The sequence below is a fragment of the Oryzias latipes genome, chromosome 9 (genome assembly GCF_053564925.1).
Source record: "Oryzias latipes strain Hd-rR chromosome 9, Olatipes_Hd-rR_3.1".
In the NCBI taxonomy this organism is placed as follows: Eukaryota; Metazoa; Chordata; class Actinopteri; order Beloniformes; family Adrianichthyidae; genus Oryzias; species Oryzias latipes.
The window spans coordinates 2,445,524-2,469,496 of record NC_136245.1 but is presented as its reverse complement, the minus strand read 5'-3'; the positions used below and the strand labels follow the sequence as shown (position 1 = coordinate 2,469,496).

Below are 23,973 nucleotides of genomic sequence, written 5' to 3'. Positions count from 1 at the left end.
TCCCTCTTTATCACCTTTAGTGACGCTGCAAAAGAAAGACCAACGCAGTTAACTCCTATACATTACTCACTTATTACGCATAAACACCAAATGATAACTATATCAACAGTACGGAGGCAATGGGTTTTATTGTGAAAATCTACACAAACACTCAGCAGTTTTCACGTTTCCCCCCCAAAAAAGCCAAAGTGAGTTTTAGCTTAAAAAGAACATATTTTTGTTAATGTAATTCTAAATACGAAACCATTTTATTTGGGTATTTTCACTGATTCTAGCCAAAGATCTCTTTTAATGTGATAGTCCCAGCCGGAAGTGGTTGGTGTTGCTGTGCTTGTTGCAGAAAGCCCAGACGGACGGCCGAGCCTTGCTCGCTCCGCTTCGACCCCATAAGCGGTGAAATAACGGGTGGTTGGTCTCCCGGTGGCGCTCCGTACGTCGTGTCGTTCACGCTGTCGGACCATGCCCCGCGCCGGCGTGTCCGTTGGAGGTTTCCGTGGGTGAAAAAGTTGCCAGACCAAAGGTGAGGCGTCGAGCTAACGGGGCTAAGCTAGCGCGGGCGCCCATTGTCGTCGCCCGTTTCTTCCTGGAGACATCCGCGGCTCGCGACGGTCAATCACCGTCTGCTTGTAGGGAGTGAAGTATTTTACATCTTAGAGCTGCTAAAAAATCCCAGAGAATAATTGTAGGTGTGAAGTAGATCTATAATTGTTTTCCTTCTGCTCTCGCCTGCTTTTTATTGTACCCACTCTGTGGATTTGGACGTTTTTCCTCCAAATAGTGCGTATAAATAAACATTTACGTTAACAATTTCACTTGTTTAGAGGAAGATGCTCGTTTCTGATTAGTCACAGTGTTTTTATTTTATTTTATTTTTTTAAAACTTGGCCATCATCTATTATCATGGTCCAGATTTTCTTTTTTAATTGAACAATTGCAACATACAGAACAAAGAAATTGCAACATTTATGCACATTTAATGTACATTACAATTCTGAATACATAATAAACATGTTACATCCTTAATTATTAGTATATTATGGTCCAGATCTGAATTAATAGTCGCGTTGGTTTTAATTGAATGCTGGGAAATCCCATCAGGTGATTCAGGATCTGTGATACTGTAGTGATTAAAACTATCATAATTATGTTGTTTTTATGTGGCTCCTGAAGTAATCTGTCAGGAAAAATATCTGTTTTTTAGCTCCATATTGGATGTTTTGAGTCAAATCTAGAATTTTACGCATTTGCTACAATTGGCTGGCCACAATCTCCCGGCTCCGCCCCTTTCTGAGCATCCACCTGCAGACACACAGATCCAGGAACGTCTCTGTTTTCCACGTCTGAGCTGGATTCTGGATCAGAACTGGCCGGCTGGATCGCTCCCATATTGCTCTCCGTTTTTTGTTGCATTGCTAATGGTAGGTTGGGGTTGTGGGGGGGCTGTAAGCTAGCGGGAGAGCGTGTAAACAAAGGGATGATGGGAAATGAGAGGAGGCTTACTTCCACACCAACAGTCCCGCCCACAACTCCAGAGGTAAATATCTATAGCTGTAAGCTTGCTGGGGGAGCGTGCAAACAGAGAGCTCCGAGTTATGGGCAACGAGAAATGGGGGGCGGAGATTTCTAATGAACTCATTCCGCCCTGCAGAAACTACGCTTTAAAAAACGACCACCAGGAACGGTTTAAGATCAAGAGGATTGGAGTGGGACTTTAGGGTGCCGCAGTTGCACTGCAGACGTTTGTATAGTTTAGTTGGGAATCCGAATGGGAGCGTGCACGAAGAGGTGTCAAACGACAGGAGCGTGCACGAAGAGGTGTCAAACGACAGGAGCGTGCACGAACAGGTGTCAAACGACAGGAGCGTGCACGAACAGGTGTCAAAGGACAGGAGCGTGCACGAACAGGTGTCAAAGGACAGGAGCGTGCACGAACAGGTGTCAAACGACAGGAGCGTGCACGAACAGGTGTCAAAGGACAGGAGCGTGCAGGAACAGGTGTCAAAGGACAGGAGCGTGCACGAACAGGTGTCAAAGGACAGGAGCGTGCACGAACAGGTGTCAAAGGACAGGAGCGTGCAGGAACAGGTGTCAAAGGACAGGAGCGTGCACGAACAGGTGTCAAAGGACAGGAGCGTGCACGAACAGGTGTCAAAGGACAGGAGCGTGCAGGAACAGGTGTCAAAGGACAGGAGCGTGCACGAACAGGTGTCAAAGGACAGGAGCGTGCACGAACAGGTGTCAAACGACAGGAGCGTGCACGAACAGGTGTCAAAGGACAGGAGCGTGCAGGAACAGGTGTCAAACGACAGGAGCGTGCACGAACAGGTGTCAAAGGACAGGAGCGTGCACGAACAGGTGTCAAAGGACAGGAGCGTGCAGGAACAGGTGTCAAAGGACAGGAGCGTGCACGAACAGGTGTCAAAGGACAGGAGCGTGCACGAACAGGTGTCAAAGGACAGGAGCGTGCAGGAACAGGTGTCAAAGGACAGGAGCGTGCACGAACAGGTGTCAAAGGACAGGAGCGTGCACGAACAGGTGTCAAACGACAGGAGCGTGCACGAACAGGTGTCAAAGGACAGGAGCGTGCAGGAACAGGTGTCAAACGACAGGAGCGTGCACGAACAGGTGTCAAAGGACAGGAGCGTGCACGAACAGGTGTCAAAGGACAGGAGCGTGCACGAACAGGTGTCAAACGACAGGAGCGTGCACGAACAGGTGTCAAAGGACAGGAGCGTGCAGGAACAGGTGTCAAAGGACAGGAGCGTGCACGAACAGGTGTCAAACGACAGGAGCGTGCACGAACAGGTGTCAAAGGACAGGAGCGTGCAGGAACAGGTGTCAAAGGACAGGAGCGTGCACGAACAGGTGTCAAAGGACAGGAGCGTGCACGAACAGGTGTCAAAGGACAGGAGCGTGCAGGAACAGGTGTCAAAGGACAGGAGCGTGCACGAACAGGTGTCAAAGGACAGGAGCGTGCACGAACAGGTGTCAAAGGACAGGAGCGTGCAGGAACAGGTGTCAAAGGACAGGAGCGTGCACGAACAGGTGTCAAAGGACAGGAGCGTGCACGAACAGGTGTCAAACGACAGGAGCGTGCACGAACAGGTGTCAAAGGACAGGAGCGTGCAGGAACAGGTGTCAAACGACAGGAGCGTGCACGAACAGGTGTCAAAGGACAGGAGCGTGCACGAACAGGTGTCAAAGGACAGGAGCGTGCAGGAACAGGTGTCAAAGGACAGGAGCGTGCACGAACAGGTGTCAAAGGACAGGAGCGTGCACGAACAGGTGTCAAAGGACAGGAGCGTGCAGGAACAGGTGTCAAAGGACAGGAGCGTGCACGAACAGGTGTCAAAGGACAGGAGCGTGCACGAACAGGTGTCAAACGACAGGAGCGTGCACGAACAGGTGTCAAAGGACAGGAGCGTGCAGGAACAGGTGTCAAACGACAGGAGCGTGCACGAACAGGTGTCAAAGGACAGGAGCGTGCACGAACAGGTGTCAAACGACAGGAGCGTGCACGAACAGGTGTCAAAGGACAGGAGCGTGCAGGAACAGGTGTCAAAGGACAGGAGCGTGCACGAACAGGTGTCAAAGGACAGGAGCGTGCACGAACAGGTGTCAAACGACAGGAGCGTGCACGAACAGGTGTCAAACGACAGGAGCGTGCACGAACAGGTGTCAAACGACAGGAGCGTGCACGAACAGGTGTCAAAGGACAGGAGCGTGCACGAACAGGTGTCAAAGGACAGGAGCGTGCACGAACAGGTGTCAAACGACAGGAGCGTGCACGAACAGGTGTCAAACGACAGGAGCGTGCACGAACAGGTGTCAAACGACAGGAGCGTGCACGAACAGGTGTCAAAGGACAGGAGCGTGCACGAACAGGTGTCAAACGACAGGAGCGTGCACGGACACAACGCTCTGTAAGCAGAAATGATTTCCAGTCATGCTACATCAGTCCTTCCCTCTGCGTCTGTTTAAAGCCGAGTTTCGTCTGGTTGGTTCTCTGCAGAAGCTGACCTACTTCCTGGGGAAACGGTTGCATAACCGCCAAATATTCAGGCAGGAAATGAGTTCTTCCGTATTGGGAGGCCAAACCGTGGAATACTTGACAGTAATGTGACCCACAGCGCAGCAGCTCGGTTCTGCTGCGTTCTTCCTACCCTGATCAATAAATCATGACGCAGTCATCAGAGAAGCTGCAGACACATTTTCGGCCCTGCCTCCTTTCAGGCTGCAGACTCTTTTTTTATCTTTTCTCTCGCCATTGACCTTTGACTGCCTCCCCCCTTGTCTCCCAGGTTGACCTGCGCCTCCACAGATGTGGCCTCTACCCCCCCCCAGCCTCCTGTTCACTACCGGAGAGGATGCTGCGTTGCGTGAGCGGCTGTGGCTCGGCCTGGAGGGATGACAGAGCATTAGCAGACATGGAGACGGGGGAGACGCACAAACAGCTGGAAACGCCACATCTGCACAGCCGGGATTCTCCCCGTTAAATCCTCTCAGGACCACAGAAAACCCTATTTTTATATTCACGGTTGAGCCGGTTTTGTTAGCGATCGAGAAGCCATACGTCAAGAGACTTCAGAATGAGTTCAGAGGGCTTTCAGTACCGCGCACTGTACGACTACAAGAAGGAGCGGGAGGAGGACATTGACCTGCACGTTGGCGACATGCTGCTGGTCAGTAAGGGAGCGCTGCTGGCGCTGGGGTGCAGCAACGGCGCCGAGGAGAGGCCGTCGGAGATCGGCTGGCTCCCGGGCTTCAACGAGACCACACAGGTAACGCCCACGCCGCCGGCTTTGCTCTGACGTGACTCCCCCCACGCTGGCGCCGTTCAGCTCGTAAGAGTTCTGCTTAAACTCTGGGTTTATTCCACCTTTCTACTAAAACGTGACAATGCTCCTTGTTTTGACGCATGCAGAATGTGACGCCATGACCGACGCTGTCATGCTTTGGTGGGCGTGTCTCTTCACAGCAGCACGCCAGAGGTCACCGGTTCAGATCCTGTCAGGTGGGATGACTGGCCTGAACTCTGGTTGGGACCAAACCTTAAACCGCCGGGCCCCTTGAACGTCTTGTTTGACGCGTGGCAGAGAGAGAAGTAAAGAGACTGAATCACATAAGTGCAAAAATGCTTCACAGCACCAAAAAAAAGACGAAGCCAGACCCACAAAGAAGACGGAAGTGGCTTAAAGCTAGAATGAGTTGATGTTGAAGAAAGCGTGTTGTGATTTGTTGTTTCTGGCTCAGGTTGGTGAGCCAAACCACCACAGTGTTTCTCTCTTTAGTCTCAATTTCCAGACCCGCCGCCTTTATGCAACGTGGTCGAGTTTCACCCATCACTGCTAACCCCACATGAGCAGATATGGCATCAGGAGTTTGTACACAACGGGTTTCTGCATTAAAAAAAACCCTGACGTGTTTTCATCTTGGTGGCCGGTGAAAACAAGCAGAGCTCCTTCACGACCTTTCACCTCATTTCCGTTTTCATTTGGCTGCTTCATCACAGAGCACTGCGTCCGATAGCAGGCCGGTTGAGCCGCAGGGCGGACCAAATGGCTATATTTATGTCCAGAAAGAGGAATTATCCTGACTTTGCTGTCAGCCGCAGCGGCCTGCTGATCCGAGCGTTCACACGCCTGTTCCCAAAGGTTTCCTGCTGAAGGATTTAGCAAAACAAAGAGCTTTGTTGTTAGCAGGTCTAGAACGAGGGTGATGGTCGCTCCAGTGGACCACAGAAGGGTTTGACCTGGAAATAGTTTCCCCTGTGGTCTTCTTTAGCCTGACAGTCATTCCAGTTTTGTTTTCTGTTCTGGTTACATTGGTGCAGTTCTGAGTCGGGCCGCACGAAAGGAGGAAAACTTGTGATTTTATTGATCAATACTGCGATGACCATATAAAGTGCATACACGTACAAATGGCAAAATAAAAATATTTTTTTAAAGGTCCATATCCAGCTTTTCTTAACCCGTTCAGAGTAAACTATATTCACATTTGATCATAGATTACCCTTTTTTTTTTAAAATGAAATATTTCTTTTCCTGAGCTTTTTTCCTACCCAGGAATAAGACGACTCGACTTCTGAGGCTCCGCCTTTCTCCTTGTGGGTGCCGCCCATTTCATGACGTCACCCTAGAGCCGGCCTCCGCAGCGTGTCTGCATTTCTAGTGTGTTGTGTGTCTGTTAGCGGGGCAAGCAGGAATGTGAGGAACCCCTAACTTTCATGGATTGGGAGGGGGTGGAGCTCAGAGAAAAATGGTTTTAGAGGAATACTCAGAAATGAACGGATCAAAATACCACTTTGGGATTTTTTTGGGGGGAGAAATCAACATTATAATACACTTAAAAGCTTGGTTTTGAATGATAAGTCTTTTAAATAAGTAACGTAAATTATAAACATCAACACGGGAGGCGTGGATCTGACATAAAAAGGCTCCGTTCGGTCGGTCAAATGCCTAAAGGACTTTATTTGATTTGTTAAATACGTCAAGCTGCCTGGAAATTATCTGGAGATGTGTGGAAACATTTAGAAGAAACTGTTTCTGTAGTAGAACTTTGTATGCTGTTTTTTTTTTTAAATTATTCCTGTCGTTCAGTTTCAACAATACTAAATCTAAAGCTAGCCGTGGTCTCATTTATCCGTTAGGGTTCCAGTAGCTGCTTTACCTTCAGCTGGTGGTGATTTCTTCTCTAGCTGCTGCTCTCCTGCGGCTGTTTTGGGTTTGTTTGTGAAGCAGAAGGAGTTTCGGGTCAAAACACAAAGTGGAGATGGAAGCAGCCCAAACATTTCACGTAGAAACGTTCTGATTTTTGTTCGTTTTTCTGCTTTTAAACACTTCCCTCACTGATTTAATCCTAAAGGAAAGTTTGCTTTGATTATCTCCAGATTTCCATGGCCATAGTTGTGTAAAAATAGATGAGGTTAATTGAAACGGTATTGCAAAGCCACAAAATGGGCGGCTGAACTGTTTGACTTCCTCTTCAGAGGAGAAAATGACTTCCTTCTGCTGGAGATGTCTGCAGAAAGCAGAGAGGATGAATGTTTGAACGGCTCTGTAAATTATTGACACTATCGGCTCTGTAGATGTGAATGCGGCTGCAGCTCAGAGGATTGTGCACAAACTGGATGGTTTGTGTTCATTTATGAACTTTTAGATTCATTCTGACATTTAGATTTTTCTGTGGAGTCCAGGTATAAACCGTATTATTTCTCTAGAGAAGTCTGTGGGATTTTGGCTTCTTGGAACCAGCAGGTACTTCCTGTTTAAAGCGCCAAAGGGGGAGGAGTCACTCACTCCAGTTCTCCTATACAGTCAATGGCCTTGCTTGTAGTTTTACGTCACACCTACAAGCTTTTTCAAACGGCGTATTTTCATTTGCTCCTGATTTACTACAATTTGAATAAAGAAATAGTCAGAAATGTAATTTTAAGTTAAAATGTCTTTATACATGTCATCCATCATGAGAAAAGTGCAACAGGAACATTTTAAATACGCCATTTTTATTGGAGCGGGTCTTCAAACATGTCCGTTTGCGACCATCAGCCGCTGCCGGCGCTTCATTTCTGCTCCAAATGGTTTCCGGTCTGAAGGAGGGTTGCAGTTTTAACCCGCCTTACGCTGAGCAGTCATCAAAGTGGTTCCTGGAAATGGTGACCCGCTGGAAAGAACCAGAGACTAAAGGAGACCTGGATGTTCCTGCAACAGGCAGGTTAGAATAAAAAGAGAAACGGCGTGTCTTTGGAAAACCACAGCAGTTCAGTCATCCAGGCATACAGACGGTGTCGGGGCTCCAGACCTCCTGGAAAAGTCCTGCAGTTTTAGTTGCAGCCCGTTTGGGGGCCGTGTTGCCAAAACATGGAATCTGAGCAGGAAGGACAGGGACGTTAGGCCCACTAGTCACACGGTTCAGAGTATTTTGACTCCACAGTTCTTCTGGGCTCCACAGAAAAATCCAAATGTCAAAATAAGTTCATAAAAGAACACTCAGTCTGTGCAAAATCCTCTGAGCTCAACTTAAAAAAGAGTTATTGTTATTCTAACCAAAGCAAAGAGCTGCTATTGTTGGAGAAGGAGTTCACTGTTTGTGATGGCGGCCTACTGCACAGCAGACACCAGCTCTGGTTGGATTTTTCAAAATAAAATGTCAGTTTTGTGTTTTATGTCGAAGTGTCTCCTTCCCATGTGCCTGACAGGAAAAAGGCGACTTCCCAGGGACATACGTGGAGTTTGTTGGAAGGAAAAGAATTTCCCCGCCCACCCCCAAGCCCCGCCCACCCCGACCGCCATCTGCTGCCTCAACGAGGACGGACTCCGAGTCGGAGAGTGAGTAGCGCCACTTCATGCAGCAGATGATTGCTGATTTTGTTCGGCACCCCTTCCTCCTCCGTGATGCTTTCAGGGGTTCAGGCAGCGTTGGATTTTACTCCATTATTTACTGTAGAAACTGAAACAAGAGGTTCACACAATTTAATAGACGGGCCTGGAAAAGCCCACTTCCTAAAACACCAGAACGGTAACAGGGTTAAGTTTCACTTCTGCTATTGGGTGGAGGTGTAATTAGGTTTACCCCAAAGTTTCCTCTTCTTCTTCCTCTTTTGGGTCATATTCTTGTTGGAGGGTAAAGGTGTATTTATGGGTTGTGGTCAAAGAAGATGCAGTCATGGTGGCTTTCAGCATTTTAATGTCAGTTTCAACTGCTGCTGAGTCACAGCACAGATCACAAACTCTTCATCTGGAATGAGGAAGACTCTGATAAAACCCACTCATCCAGGACAGAAGAGGACTTCAGGTGTGCTGCTTCAAAGCGCTCCCAGTGGTCTTCTTTTAGTGCCGCTTTAGGCCAAAAACCGGTGTCATTCTCTCGGACATAGTGTCTGCAGAGCGCCAGGAGTCCATGAGAAGCTTACCTCTTGAGTTGTTGGTGGAACCGTTGCCATGGGGAATGTCTCTACCCGATCTGCATGTGGAACTCTATCGGTTTCACCGCACGACCCCCGCATGGCGACCGTACGTCACTTCCTTTCCTGCCGATCTGACAGTTGACAGAAGATGATTCCTATGGTTCCTCTCGACACACGCAACCATGAACATACCATGAACATACCTGAATATCACTAAACCAAACGCGCACAGGACAAAATGTGTAACGATGCTAAAAAATTTCACAATGGAGCTAACCCGTTCAAACAGGGGAGTAAACCGCAGACAAACGAAAGAAGAAAGCATTTGCACATGCGAGGTACACGACCACGTGTCACGGCCAGGTGTCACGGCCAGGTGTCACGGCCAGGTGTCACGACCAGGTGTCACGGCCAGGTGTCACGGCCAGGTGTCACGACCACGTATCCCGACCAGGTGTCACGACCACGTGTCACGACCACGTACCAAACAATTTTGAATAGTCACTACCGTTATGCTTTGGTGGAAGTGACGTATTCGCTCATGTGGGCTGAGCGATGAAACCGATGGAGTTCCACATGCAGATGGGGTAGGAACAGGGTAAGCCTGCCCACATTTCCCATCATCTATCTGTTTACATGTTCTCTCACTAGCTCACAGCCCCTTAGAGCCCCGGTTTAACATTACTGACAACAAAAATGGCGAGCAACATTGAAGATATCCAGCCGCGGATGCCAACAAAGCAAAGACAATCTATTTGTCTGCTAGCGGATGCATCGTAATGGAGCCGAGCAGGGAGCTTGTGAGCCGCCCATTGACTGTACAAGAAAACTGGACTGAGCGAGCGGAACATCACACACAGAAAATGGTTTATTTCCGGCTCCAACCAAATGAACCCAATGTGGTCGACATTTTACGCGCGTGTTGCCATTTGGAGCTAGACGGGGTTATTAAGCAGTGATTGGTGCAAAGTAACGTTTCCATGGAAACCACTGTCGCCAGTAGAGCTTGTTGAAAGTCCAAACCCCTTCCACTGAAAGTAGGCTCTAGAAAATCTGTTATTCATTCATTCATCTTCTTAACCGTTTTATTCCTTTTCGGGGTCACGGGGTTGCCGGAGCCTATCCCGGCCACTTGGGCGTAGGCAGGGAATGCCCTGGACTGGTCGCCAGTCTGTCGCAGGGTGGAATATCCTCAATCACACATCCATTCACTCTCACACTCACACCTATGGACACTTTAGAGTTGCCAATCAACCTATGAAGCATGTTTTTGGACGGTGGGAGGAAGCCGGAGATCCCGGAGAAAACCCACGCATACACGGGGAGAACATGCAAGCTCCACACAGAAAAGCCCCCCATTGATGTTGTGTTTTACATGTCCCCCAGCCGGGACTTGAACCGGAGGCCTTCTTGCTGTGAGGCAAGAGCGCTAACCACTGCGCCACCGTGCAGCCCTAGAAAATCTGTTAAACATTTCAAACGTTCAAGGGGGGGCCAGGGGGGACCACGTGCTTTTATGGAGGCGTCTGATTGGTCAGTTCATAACTTGAATAACTTGTGATCATGACAAAAATGACGATTTTGAAATGCATGTTTAAAAAGGTATCAGATCCAGGATGGTTATTCTGACCAATAGAGTGACTAACAGCTGTTTGTTTTTCTGTAGAAGTCTATGGGATTGTTATGGTTTTATTTTTTTAAACCAGCAGGTACTTCCTGTTTAAAATGCCAGGGGGAGGGGTCACTCAGTCCAGTTCTTTTATACAGTCAATGGCCTTGCTTGTAGTTTTATGTCACACCTACAAGCTTTTTCAAATGGCGTATTGTCATTTGCTCCTGATTTACTACAATTTGAATAAAGAAAAACTCAGAATTGTCTTTATGCATGCCATCTGTCATGAGAAACATGCTGCAAGAACATGCTAAAAGCTAAAAACACTTTTTCATTGGAGTGGGGGGCCACATGTCCGTTTGCCACCGTCAGCCGCTTCATTTCTGCTGGAAATGGTTTCCAGTCTGAGCGCTGGGTCCGACTCACGGCGTCCCTCCAGAGCCGGGCCGCGTTCTCAGTCCCGTCCGTCTCCGTTTGGACGCTCCTGCCGCCCCCCAGCCCGGTTTACACCCGCATTCCTGAAGTGCACAGCTGCCAGAATGGGACGGTCGGCGCGGCTCCGGCAGCGGTGCAGTCAGGCCCGTGGGTGCTGACCCGACAGATCTCGGTTCTGCTCCGCTGCCGCCAGATTCATTAGAGAACACAGGAAGTGTGTGCACGTGTGTGCGCACGAGTACTGTTTTTACCTGACAGAACCGCAAAGCCACTTCCTGCTGTTGTCTTGTCGGAGCGCAGAGGGTTGTTAAAATTACCCATCAGCCCCTCACAAGACTGAAATCTGATCAATGAAGAATTTAAAATACAGCGTTTATCACGGAGGTGACAAATAAACTGCAATAGGTGAAATTATTAAAGTAGGATTATGTAGGATTTAAAGACCCACTCCAATAAAAAAACCCTGCTTTTTTAACATGTTCTGGTAGCATTCTTGTCATGATGGAGGACATAATTTAAAGACATTAAAACTGCCTTCCTGAGTATTTCTTTGTGGGTTTGGATCAGGAGCAGATGAAAACCGAACATTTGAAAAAGCTCAGACTTATTTTCTCAGCTCCACTTCTAAATCCTCCACTTGCAGACAAATAGATCCACAAACGTTTTCATTTCTTCGTCTGAGCTGGAATCTGACTCTAAACTGTGAGGCTGGATGCCTCTGGTATCGCTAGCTGTTTTTTTTGCTATGCTAATGTTATCTTGGGCGTGTGAAGCGCTTGGCGCTAGCGGAATAGAGTCAAAACAAAGGCATGCTGGGAAATTGGCTAGACCAACTTCTGCCCTCAATTCAAAGACAAATTTCTAATGAGCTCCTGCAGCTCGGAAACTTTGCGGCAGTAAAACTCCTCACTACACACTTTTCTCAGACAGATGCAAACATTTTCATATTTTTTTCTCTTGTCTAAACTCTCAAATTTCAGATCTTCTTAGAAAACAAAGTCCAGGATCAGAGACAGAGATTTGTGTAGATTTAGTGAGCTGAATGTGTTCTGGACAGGACAGACGGAACGGAGGAAATTGATTGACAAAGTCAACAGCCAATCAGGGCGCAGAACACAATGCACATTTAAAATACAGAAGCGCGCACAATTACACAAAAAGGTTACACTAAAAAACATGTGAGTCTGGGAAAGGTCTGTTGTTTTTGAGACTCTTTCTTGTGTCTGACCTGCGTTTGTTTCCGTTTGTCTGTCAGGTTTTGTGTTGCCAGATCTGCCGGAACAGTTTGGACCTCCAGACACGGCGCCGCCGCTCCTCAGCAGACTGATGGAGGCCGTCGAGGCGAGAGGTAGCGAACGCAAACCAGTGTGAATGTGCTGGAGAGGGGCGCTCGGGCGGGTTTCCATGTCCTCCTGCCATTTTGAATGCTTGTCGTGCTTCAGGGTGTTTTAGTGTGTTTCCTGTCTCAAGCGGCTCCTCTGCTGTCCGTCTGCTGTAGCGTCTGTGTTGGTTCAGGGTTCTGCCTGTGCTCAGGAAACCATCGTCATACGTTCAGTTCCAGGCTAGAGAAGGCAAATGAAGCCCCCATGTTTTTACTATAAGAAATAAGTGTCACCGTCCTCCTTAAAAACGCCCATCCATCAAAAAAATAGGGTTAGCAACAAAACACGTCTGCTAGCACAGGGTTATGGTAACTGGCAGTCTACCAATGATAGCAGGGGTCCCCAAATCCAGGTCTGGGGGGCTGGTGTTCTTTTTTTTTTCTTTAACTTGTTCTGTCCAACAACTGAGTAAACAGATTAGAGCTGAAGGCCTTTTGTGTTGGACAGGTGTTGCTGTTACAAAAAGAGGTTATATATCTTTGGATAACCAGAGTGTTAATTTGTGTAAACCCCTTTTTGTGTTTTATTGTTTTTTATTTATTTGTTACATTTAGTGTGTGTGGGGAGGGAGAGGGGAAAAGTGTGAGGGGTAGAAGTAGAAGACAATAAGTGGGGGATACAAGCGGCGATTTGAACAGGTTATTTTAAGCTGTGTAGCAATTATACCAGATCTGCAGAAAAGACAAATATTACATCTGAAGGTGAAATTCTGAAGACAGGGAGCAGAGTGCACGTGTGCACGTGTGGGTGGAGATGCATGCACGCTGCCAAAGTGAACCGTGTGTTCGTAAGGGAAACCAGATCCTCCCCAGCCCAACCAGCCAGACCAGGAGGGGGAGGGGGGGAGAGACCCCCAGGCCAGGAGTACCCCTTGCGATGGAACCCACGCAGGAGGGGAGGGGGGACCGCCCACCCACACAGCCAGGCGCAGAGGGCACCGGGAGGCATAGGCGAACCCGGCGTCGGGGCCCCCAGATCACAGGACAGGGGTGTTTCGCCGTACCAGGCGGCAGCCAAGGGGGCCACCGGACACTGAGACGCAGGCCAAGGCCAAGGCCGAAGCCAGGGCCCAGAGGACCCATGACCCACCACCATCCAACCCGAGCCTCATCAGCGAAAGCCAGCCCCGGCACCCGACCCAAGCAGCCCAGAGATCACCGCGCAACCACAGACACACACAACTAGCCACCCAGCATGGCACCCGGCCGCTGTTCCCAACGTGGGCGAGGTTTATTTGAATCTGAAGCAGAGTGGGCAGAGTTTGTGTGAATCTGAAGTGTTTGAAGCTCCCAGGCTCTAGTGAAGGAAATCCAGCTGGAGTATTTCTTTCTGTTGTCCGTCAGTTTTAATCTTCCTTCCTCCTCCTCCTCCCCCTGTGGTTGTGAAGCCCGTTCTGCTTCTGACTCTGTGACGGCTTCGGCCCGTGGTTCCGATCCGACTCCTTCTGTAGTTGTGTCCTGTAGTTTGTGTCAGGACTGAAAATCACTTGGTGACTGGTGCGTAATCCGGGTTCTTGCTGCAGGTCTGGACAGTCCTGGTCTGTATCGCAGCGCCGCCGGAGGAGTTCTGGACACGCGGCAGCTGGCCGACACGGGTGAGGGTCCGGAACCGCACCATCAGGTCTCCGTCAGCAGCCGGTCTGCGTTTAACCGACGTGCGTCTGTTTTCAGACCTGGAGCAGCTGGAGGTGCCGTCCCTTTGTGACGGGGTGATCCGGTTCTTGTTGGATCTGCCCGGTCCCGTGCTGCCCCCCCAACTGCAAGGTGAAATGGTCCACGCGGTCCAGGGTAAGCAGACCCCGCCCCCTCCTCCCAGAGGCTGTGAAGACCTCTTGCCCCACCTGTTAACCCCCCCCCCCTTCTGACCGCAGAGGTCCGAGACCCGGAGGACTGCGCTCAGGTGCTGCGGGCCGTGGCCAGCTCGGCCGCCTGCCCCGCCCAGTACGGTCTGACCCTGCTCAGCGTGGTCCGGCACCTGGCCCGCCTGTGTCTGCACGCCACCAGAAACCAGCTGAGCCCCCGGATGCTGGGGGAGCTCTTCAGCCCGCTGCTGTTCAGACTCGCCGCAGGGTCCGTGGCGCGCTCACACCAATTCAACAGGAAATGAAAAACCATCGCCTGAAAACCATCGTCCTAACATCTGCAGATCTTAGGACGATGGTTTTCAGGCGATGGATTTCATGTCATTTCATTTTTTCTTTGTAACGCGATTAAAAACAGCTGACCACGTCTGTGTTTCCGTTCAGGTCCGAGTCCGGTCCGGATCCTCTGGTTCAGGTGCTGGAGGTTCTGATCACCAGCGAGCTCAACATGAACCAAGCTGCTCCAGGTAACCCACTCACGCCGCAGGTCCTGTGGCCGTTGTCCGCTCGCTGGCGTGGCGCCAGAATATTTCAGAAGCTTCCTTCGTCCAGCAAAACGACGGCGATGAAATCCTAAAATGATGCCCAACTCGGTGAAAAAAAAAGTTTTCTAGTCATTATTAAGAACTCAAGGAGGAGAGGGAAAGTAGTGACAAACCCCAAATCTGTTCCTCACTAAGGAAACTAAAGTAAAAGACCAGAGGGTCATGAAGAATGACAGGGGATTTCAAAATAAAATGAAGTGACCAGTCAAAGAAAAAAACAGAAAACACGTTGAAGTGCCGCTGCAAAGCAGCAGAAATGCATGTTTTTCAAATAAAAAAATGTGATCTTAATTCAGGCTTAACTTTGGTTCAGCATAAATCAAAATTAGGAGAATTATTTTATATCCAAAGAAACAGTTTTAAAATAAATAACAAACATGAAATGTAAACCTGATCCTTAGAATGAGGACCTGATGGGTTGAGTTTACTTTTCAAAATAAAAGCCTCCTGAGCCAAGCTCAAAACGGGCTTTCAGATCAGCTGTGAATGCGGTAGATGTCGTCTTTAACCCTCTGAGAAGAAAACGCCTCACGTCCTCTGAAACATCTCCCTGATGTGGAGAAACATGCGAGAAGTGCAGAGGAAGCGTCTGTGGTGTTTGGGGCTGAAAGCAGAAGATCTCTGCTCTTCATCTAAGATCTTGATGACGAGGCAGAGAACCGGCTCTTCTCTGTAGCTAAGACGAAACATGTCGGGTCATTAAAGACCCTCTCCAGTGAGAGTGTTTAACATGTTCTTGTAGCATTGCTCTCATAATGGAGGACATGTGCAAAAGAATTGAACATAAAGCCTTTTTCTGAGGATTTCTCTGTTCAAATGGTGATGGGTCCGGGTCTGGGTCTGTTAGCATACGCAGACATAGGAGCAGTAAGAAGGACGATCCGTGGAAATGATCTGGACCCTCAGTCCAGGACGGCTGAATGAAGGTTCTGGTTCTGGTTGGAAAGGATTTAGTTTGGACAGAAAATGACTGGAACAACATTAAGACGCATTACTTTAGTCTGCAGGAGAGGAATAAAAGTGCCGCTTTGGGCCAGAAACCCCGCTGGGAGGCGTGCAGACCCAGCAGCTGCTCGTTTATTCAGCTCTGAGTCAGACGGAGCAGCAGCTGAAACCATGACATCATCCATGCAGCGGAGGCGCGGCCTGCGTTGCCTCGGTGATATCGCTGCTGTCCACACATTGGCTGGGGGGGGCGGTGATGTCACGCATCTCCAAGCTGCTCTCCTGAGCTTTGAACCGAGGCTGAGGGAGGGAGACGGAGGGACGTCTGCTGGTTGGGTTGCTGAGCAGACGCAGCCGGACCCCCGCTCCACGCAGACCTCCCACGAGCGCAGCACGCCGCCGAATCAGGAGACGCTGCAGCCGAGACGTTGCTCCTGACATGACGCGGGTTTTTCCAGAGCGGGACGGAGACCTCATGATGTCCAGGGAGGGGGGCTTTTGAGTTTCACCCAAGTGGCTTTGGAGGCAGTCATGGAGCGGGGGGGCAGGGGCGAGGCCTTGCCGCCGAGGGGGCGGGAAAAGATCCTCTGCTACATCACCATGCAGAGTCCAGGTAAGAGCGTGCAGCCGCGCCGCCAGGAAGCTGCTCCTGATTTGTCCTCATTTCAATCGTGGGGGGGGGCTTATAAAAAAAAACAGTCCTTGGTTTTTACAAGTGACACATTTAGTGAAGATTTCTGCCACCGTCCATCACGGCGGAAGCCCCCGTCTGCTTCCACGTTTCCTCACCAATGTGTCGCTGCAGCTCCTCCACGTTTATCCGTCCAGCTGCAAAGCTTTCTGGGAAAGAGAACTTCAGCTGGAAGGGGATCAGGCAGCACAAACGGATGTCTACAAGTCCAGAATCCTCTGGGGGGGGGGGGGTTGGCCTGGATCAGCATCAGTAGAAGTCGAGGATGTCGGCATGTGTGAAAGTTTGACCCGCCGTGTCTGAGACGAGAACCGTCCGCTCAGGACCCGCTTCCTCAGAGACCATGACGCCTGCACACCTGTAACACTCACCTGTGTGCCTTTCAGCTCTGCCTCCCAAACCCCCGAAGACGCCGACCCCCGCAGCTTCCAGCAGCTTCAACAACAGCATGGCTCTGCAGGACGCCGAGTGGTACTGGGGAGACATCTCCAGGTAACGGACGGGCAGCACAGGCGCGCCTGCGGTGTGACGGCTCAGGTGGAAAGACTGTGCCGATGTTTGCAGGGAGGAGGTCAACGAGAAGCTGAGGGACACGGCTGACGGTACCTTTCTGGTCCGAGACGCCTCCACAAAGATGCACGGGGATTACACGCTGACCCTGAGGTGAGCTCTTTGCCCTGACGCCCGTTTTCTCGTCTGAGTGGACTGACTAGAATGTTTTCGGAGCTAAACTCTGAACAGACGTGTTTAGGCAGAACTGTGGACCAAACCGAGCTGCTGCTGTCCAGATGCTGTACATCGGGTGGGGCAAACGCTTTGACCCGGGGCTCACAGAGGGTCCAGGAGCAGATGCATGGAGTGTTTACATGATCCACCTCATAAGAGAAAGAAAAAAACACAGAATCTGGGCCAAAACACGAAACTTTTGACATAAAATGAAGAAATATCTTTTAAAATGGAACATTTTGGAGGATTTATTTCAAAATTTGTGGCTTTGTTTTCGTTGTAGGACAAATTGCCCCGATGAGTGGATGTCCCTCTAGGAAAAAGAGAAATGCTGCGTTCGTGTGCTGTTGGACAGATGACTGTCAGAAACCAGAAAAACACACACGACCGTCAGCATAAATCCTCCAAAACCACACGAACCACATTTTTTGGGCTAACGGGAAATAAAAAAAAACAAGGAATAATAATGTCTTTATTCCGGTTTATCGGGCCGCATACGGCCCCCGGGCCATAGTCTGCCCCCCCAGCCTATATCCATTTTCCTTAAGCCTTTCAGAGAAAACGTTGTCCATGTATACGATCATACATCACCGTTGGGTCACTAAAGAATGATATTTATTATGAAATATGAGTCCTTTTTGACGCTTTTCTACCCGGAAGTAATATGACTCGATCTCTGAGGCTCCGCCTTTCCCTCCTTGTGGGTACCGCCCATTTGATGACATCATCTTAGAGTCGGCCTCAGCAGCGTGTCTGAGTTTCTCCCACGAAAACAAAGAACATCCAAACTTTTACCAAGATGGAGGATCATATTGTGTATGTTAGCCAATCACGGCTAGCTCGATGGATGAAGTGGGCGTGTGTGTTAGCCTGGGGGCGGAGCCTGCAGCACAGACTCCTCCTGGAAGGGGCGGTTCTCCACTTTGTGATGTCACAATGTGATAACCCGCTCCTTTTCGTGGGTTGGGAGGGGCTGATGGTTTTTAGAGGAATTGTTTGGATTGTTTTTACTGAGGAATAAACATTATAAAACACTTAAGAGCTAAAAAATGTTGATTTTTGCATGAAAGTTTCCATTTGTAAACTAAAGACTTCATTCTGTTCTCGTCACAGGAAAGGCGGCAACAACAAACTGATAAAGATCTTCCACCGTGAGGGGAAGTACGGCTTCTCCGACCCGCTGACCTTCAGCTCGGTGGTGGAGCTGATCAATCATTACAGACACGAGTCTCTGGCTCAGTACAACCCCAAGCTGGACGTCAAGCTGCTGTACCCGGTCTCCAAACACCAGCAGGTGGGTCAGCGCCGCCGGCTGCCGCCGCCGCGGTTTTCCGCTGCCGTCTCACGCCACGCCACTCTGTTCAGGACCAAGTGGTGAAGGAGGACAGCATCGAAGACGTGGGGAAGAAGCTGCACGAGTACCACCTGCAGTACCAGGAGAAGAACCGCGAGTACGACCGGCTGTACGAGGAGTACACCAGAACCTCCCAGGTGAGCCTCCGCGAGCCACAACCTCTGCCGGAGGAAAAGGCCGACGCCCCGCGTCACCGTTCCCCCTCCTCCACCTCGCAGGAGATCCAGATGAAGAGGACGGCCATCGAGGCGTTCAACGAGACCATCAAGATCTTCGAGGAGCAGTGTCAGACGCAGGAGCGCTTCAGCAAAGAGTACATCGAGAAGTTTAGACGGGAGGGCAACGAGAAGGAGATCCAGAGGTAAGCTGTTGCCACGGCAACCCTGTTGGAGATTGGGACGAGGGGGACCAACGGCACGGTGCTGAAGGAAGCCCAGTTACCATGGTGACAAAATAATCCATCTATAGAGTGGGGAGTTAAAGAGAGAAGATCATTTTAACCCTTTAACTCCTGAAGGATCATGGAGAACTACGACAAGCTGAAGTCCCGGATCAGCGACATCGTGGACAGCAAACGCCACCTGGAGGCGGATCTGAAGAAACAGGCCGCCGACTACCGAGAGATCGACAAGAAGATGAACAGTATCAAACCCGACCTGATCCAGCTCCGCAAGACCCGGGACCAGTACCTCATGTAGGTTCCGGGCGCCGCTGCTCGCAGGCGGACGGGGCGCTCGGCGTGGAAGGTGACGGCCGCTGTGCTCTGCTGTTTCAGGTGGCTGACGCAGAAGGGCGTCCGGCAGAGGAAGCTGAACGAGTGGCTGGGCCTGAAGAACGAAACCACCGAGGAGTAAGTCTGCCCCGACACCTCCGCCGACGCCTTCAGCGGCGCTCTGCTCACCGCCGTCTTCCTCCCGCAGCGAGTACAGCATGGTGGAGGACGAGGAGGACCTTCCTCATCACGACGAGCGTCTGTGGCGTCTGGGGAACATCAACCGCGGTCAGGCGGAAGCTCTGCTGCGCGGCAAGAGAGACGGCACCTTCCTGGTCCGGGACAGCAGCAAGCCTGGCTGCTACGCCTGCTCCGTGGTGTAAGTTTGGTTTTATGTTCATTCAACGATTAACGGAACAACAACATTACCGAGAAGAACATAAAAGCTGCAAAGTCTCAATGTCCTTTAAACAAAAACCTCAACCAAAGCCACGACTCAAAAAGTCCCTGGATGGGCAAATATGGCCAAGTGTTTTAAAACGAATGTCTTTTACTTTTGGTAAAGTAGAAAAAGGGGAAAACATTCAATCTTAATTCAATCCTTGTCTCTTTTTTTTTTAAGGGACGTTTGGAAAAGTTCTTTGACACAAACTTTGTTTGGTAATTCTGACTGTCGTCCAATCAGAGAGCAGGAAGTTTTACTCAGACAATCGATTGTGTGATAGTAAAATCCTCTGTGGTGTCAGTGCCCCCACCCTGACTCCCCACGGGCGCTCACCTGCAGGGGGCGACTGGTCCAAAGAGCATCTGGTTCTGGTTCTGATCTTTGGAAACCAAACTCTGGGGTTCAAAGGTTCCAAAAACAGGTCTGGAACCTTTGGGGTTCCTTAAAGCATCTTCTGTGGCCCCTCCCACAGTCCTTGTGGCCCCTCCCACAGGGAGCTGTGGGAGGGGCAGAGTTACCACTGCAGCCTCCGCTGATGGTCCGCCACCATCACGCCGCGCTCACACGGAACGCCATTTGCACCCGCCGTTTCGTCAGACTCTTGTTGCCCCGGACGCGTGTGGGAGGAGCTACTGTCCAACGCTCGCAGCCCGGCGGCTACACGGAAGCGTTGACCGTAGATCTCAGTTAGAATCCACGGGAGACACGATGAGGCTCAGAGTTCAGGTTGGTTCTACAAAAGCCTCGGTAATCCCGCCTCCAAGTCAGCGTCGGTGACATCATTCAGAGATTCTCCCGGTACGGCGAGCTTCAGCCATACGTCCGTCTCTCTGTGACCCAGTTTGACCACTTCCTGTCCCGCGTGAGTCCGAGGAGGGAGAAAATGACAATCAGGATAACGTTAGAGAATCTTTTTGTTTTTGTCTCCGTTAACAAAGTAAGTCAAATATCATAAAGTCCAGAAGGAGAAGATGTTGGTTTTAGGCTCCACCCACTCATCGCCTCATCAACCAAGGCATCCGAAATGCTGCCGGACCGCCGTGACGCCCGCGACACTGACTTAACATCGGACGCCACTGACGCAGACCTGGCGTCTGGCGTGAACGTAGCTTTACGCCGTTTTCAGACTGAAGTTTAAAACTTGAAGAGTTTGTTTTTGTAAAGTAATCTTGAACCCGGACGTCCGGTCTGCCGTCTGAGACTCGTGGTTGAAGCAGAACCGCAGAACCGCTCGCACGCCCCCAGATCCCCTTTTCTGCTGAGGAAAGAGAAGGTCCTCGCTAAAAGATGAGGAAGACCAGGAGCCGTTAGGAGTCTGACATGCGCCGGAGCAAAGACGGGATGAAGGTGGAGAGCGCCACCTCCATGCCGTGACGGCTTTTACCGACGCCAAACGCTTCAGCGCTAACAGAACCGCAGAAACACAAAAGTCCATTACGAGCTGCTCATAAATGTCAACATTTTGTAAAAACTGTCAGACTTAGGATTAAAAAACAAAGAGGAACCAACAGCTCCCAATAAAAAAGATGGTGGTAATAAAAACCTGAAGCGACCCCAGAAAGTGAAGAAACCTGCTAATTTATCAACCGTGGCGTTGACCTTTGGAACTCAAAGGTCTTTTGAAGCTCCTCCCCTTTTATTCTCAGTCAACAGAAGCAGAAGCTGAAGTTGGCGGGGGCTTTGGGGACCGCCGCCCCAGACCCCAGCTGGTCTGTTGTCCTGTGTTGTGGGCGGGGCTAACCTGTGTGTCTGCTCCTCAGGGTGGAGGGGGAGGTGAAGCACTGCGTCATCAACAAGACGAGCACCGGCTTCGGCTTCGCCGAGCCCTACAACCTGTACGGCTCCCTGAAGGAGCTGGTCCTGCACTACCAGCACACCTCGCTGGTCCAGCACAACGACTCGCTCAACGTCACGCTGGCCTTCCCCGTCTACAGCCAGCAGAGGCGGTGACCCGCCCCCACGCCGCACACCGGCCCACGAAGGACCTCCTGAGCTCGGCGTGGAAACGACGTCGTCACCTCCTTCTTGGACGAGGAGTCTGACCCCAAACCCTGACGCCAGCCTCAAAATGACCACCATGACGGTTTCCTGCAAACACTGTGAGAGCGTCAGACTGACGCCCCGCCCTCCCCCTTCGCCGGACTCCTCCTTCCTTTTGTGCGCCTGCTGCCGGTTCGGGCCGTTCAGAGCCGTGTGGCGTCACGTGCAGCAGCTTATTTTTCCCATGATTCCCAGAGAGAAGCGGTACGAACGGCGAACGCAGCCGCAGGCATCAGCCGGTGCTTTTGTGCTGCAGCTCATCGGAAAGTTCAAAAAATGACGCCGCAAAAAGCGTCGAAACTCTCCAACCTTCCTCCAAGAACCAAATCTGCACAAAAATGGACACAAATACCTCCAGGTGGAAACGGTTCGGCTCCATTTCTGTTCCTCTTGGTTGTTTTTTCCTGAAAAATGCGAAGGTGAACCACAGCGACGGCGGGAAAAACTCCGCTCCCAACGCCATCCCAACGCCACTGATGACAGGAAGTGACCTCAGAAAGCAGCCGGTGACATCATCAGCTGGATCCTGCAGGACAAAACCCAGAACAGCGCAGCGGACTGTCCCACTTCAAACACGGGGGGGCGGCGCGCACTTACCGCATAAAGTCAGGCTTTTTTCTTCCTGCATCTTTTCAAATTAAAAGCCCTTTCAGGAACAAAAAAAGTTTGTTCTGGTGTGAGTCGGGCTTTTATTATGAAAGCATCGTCTGTCTTTTTCTGCTGCTTTAAAACAAACCGGTTCGGTCCAAAGCGGTTCCGTATCCGAACTCATCTGAGTTTTATTTACATGCACTTCAGGAAAACATCTATACATTTAATCAAATCTCAGTTTTAGTTTCAGAAAATGCAAACCTAATTAACACAAATAAGAAATTCGTCGTCATGGAGACACAAACAGAAGTCTTCTCTAGAAAAGTGATGATTTGTGGACTAACGTCTCATTTCAGGATCAGCATTTATAAATACTCATTTTAAACATTTTTTAAGCTTTTAGTTTGAAATCTTTTTGTTTTCATTTGACGTTTTTGTTTAAAGAAGCTATAAATATTTCTGATTCCATTCTAGCTGTTGCCTCTTCTTTTCATTTGTTCACTTCTTTCTCCTAACAGTAAAAACTAATATATTTCCTCCTAATTAGTTTTTTTTTTAATCGTCTTTTGTCATCTGAAGGCTGCAGGATCGGCAGACGCTCCTTCAGAAAATGTTTGGACTTCTGTACATTTTCTCTGATCCATCGCCCCCCCCCCCCCTCCTTTTTTTTAGATGTAATTCAAAGTTATTTTATTTCCTTAAACACTGTATTTTCTGTATCAGAAGTTCTGTTTTCTTTGCTTCTTGCTCTTCATGTTGACACCAATAAAACACCAGAACCTACAAACGCTCCTCATTCTCTTTAGAATGATTGATGGTGGATCGGGGCCGTGCAGCGGTTAGCCCGTGAGAAGGCTGGGATCAAACCCCAGCTGTGTGGAGTTTGCACGTTCTGCTCGTGCTTTTGTGGGTTTTCTTTCTCACTCCGGCTTCTCACGGGTTAATTTGCGTTTCTAAATCGTCCCTAAATGTGTGTTTGTGTTTTTGTGGCCCTGCAACTGGCTGGCGTTTTCTGCAGGCTGCTCCCCGCCTTTGCCCAACGGTACCTGGACTTAGCTCCAGCAACCCTGTGACCACGAAAGGGGATTCATCAGGAGACGGATGAATTTTATTTCATTTGAGCAATTACAAAATGGAATAAAAAAGGCAAGCCAACAGCCCTTAGACCTCCGGCACACCTGATCTCAAGCTTTATGTTCTTGTCTTCGGGTTTGGAAAATCATCGGCTGGAGGTTTTTTTGCAGAGGAAATGTGAAAAAAATAATTTATAAAAGCTCTTTCCACTTCTGTTTGTTTAAATAAAACTAAAATACTTTACAACTAACTTTCTTCTGCAGCAGTTTATGTCAAAACAACAAAATGTTATAAAGCAAATGTGCTCAACAAGGTTCAATCCCCCTGAACACCGGTGCAGTTACCGCAGCCGGCCACACGGTGGCAGCAAAGCCCCGGGCGTAGCTTTATCCCGCTAACGGAAATACACGAACATCTTTAAGCAACCCGACACTTTCTTCTAACGAATGACTTCACTAAGCCACAATTTAAAGATAAGAAGTTGCAGCCGCTAAAATAAACGTAGGAGTTGTTTTTACGTGATGAACGGTCACTCACAAAGATAAATGTGAGCCAGTCAGCGCTCGCTGTGCCTGAGCTGCCTCTGAAGAGGGTACGTTTGAATCGAGATTCAGGGACTGCCGCTGTGAGTCTGGAAGGGGCGGGGAGCGCAAGA

General features: G+C 49.8%; 1 protein-coding gene across 2 annotated transcripts; it reads left to right on the top strand.

Moving 5' to 3' along the window:
* Positions 1–286: 286 nt before the first annotated feature.
* Positions 287–23,031, top strand: LOC101156504 (phosphatidylinositol 3-kinase regulatory subunit alpha). 2 transcript variants are annotated; one of them, XM_023958847.2, is made up of 17 exons: positions 287–520; positions 4,302–4,781; positions 8,198–8,327; positions 12,208–12,300; positions 13,857–13,928; positions 14,005–14,121; positions 14,205–14,403; positions 14,580–14,662; positions 16,763–16,868; positions 16,941–17,039; positions 18,216–18,396; positions 18,468–18,593; positions 18,675–18,817; positions 18,974–19,150; positions 19,232–19,306; positions 19,377–19,547; positions 21,374–23,031. In XM_023958847.2, exons 2-17 carry the CDS (start codon positions 4,590–4,592, stop codon positions 21,561–21,563), a joined length of 2,154 nt encoding a protein of 717 aa, XP_023814615.1. In that variant the 5' UTR covers positions 287–520; positions 4,302–4,589; the 3' UTR covers positions 21,564–23,031. The 2 variants fall into 2 exon arrangements, with proteins under 2 accessions (XP_023814615.1, XP_078808566.1); XM_078952440.1 differs by lacking the exons at positions 287–520; positions 4,302–4,781; positions 8,198–8,327; ... (3 more) ...; positions 14,205–14,403; positions 14,580–14,662 and adding an exon at positions 15,920–16,298.
* Positions 23,032–23,973: the final 942 nt, after the last annotated feature.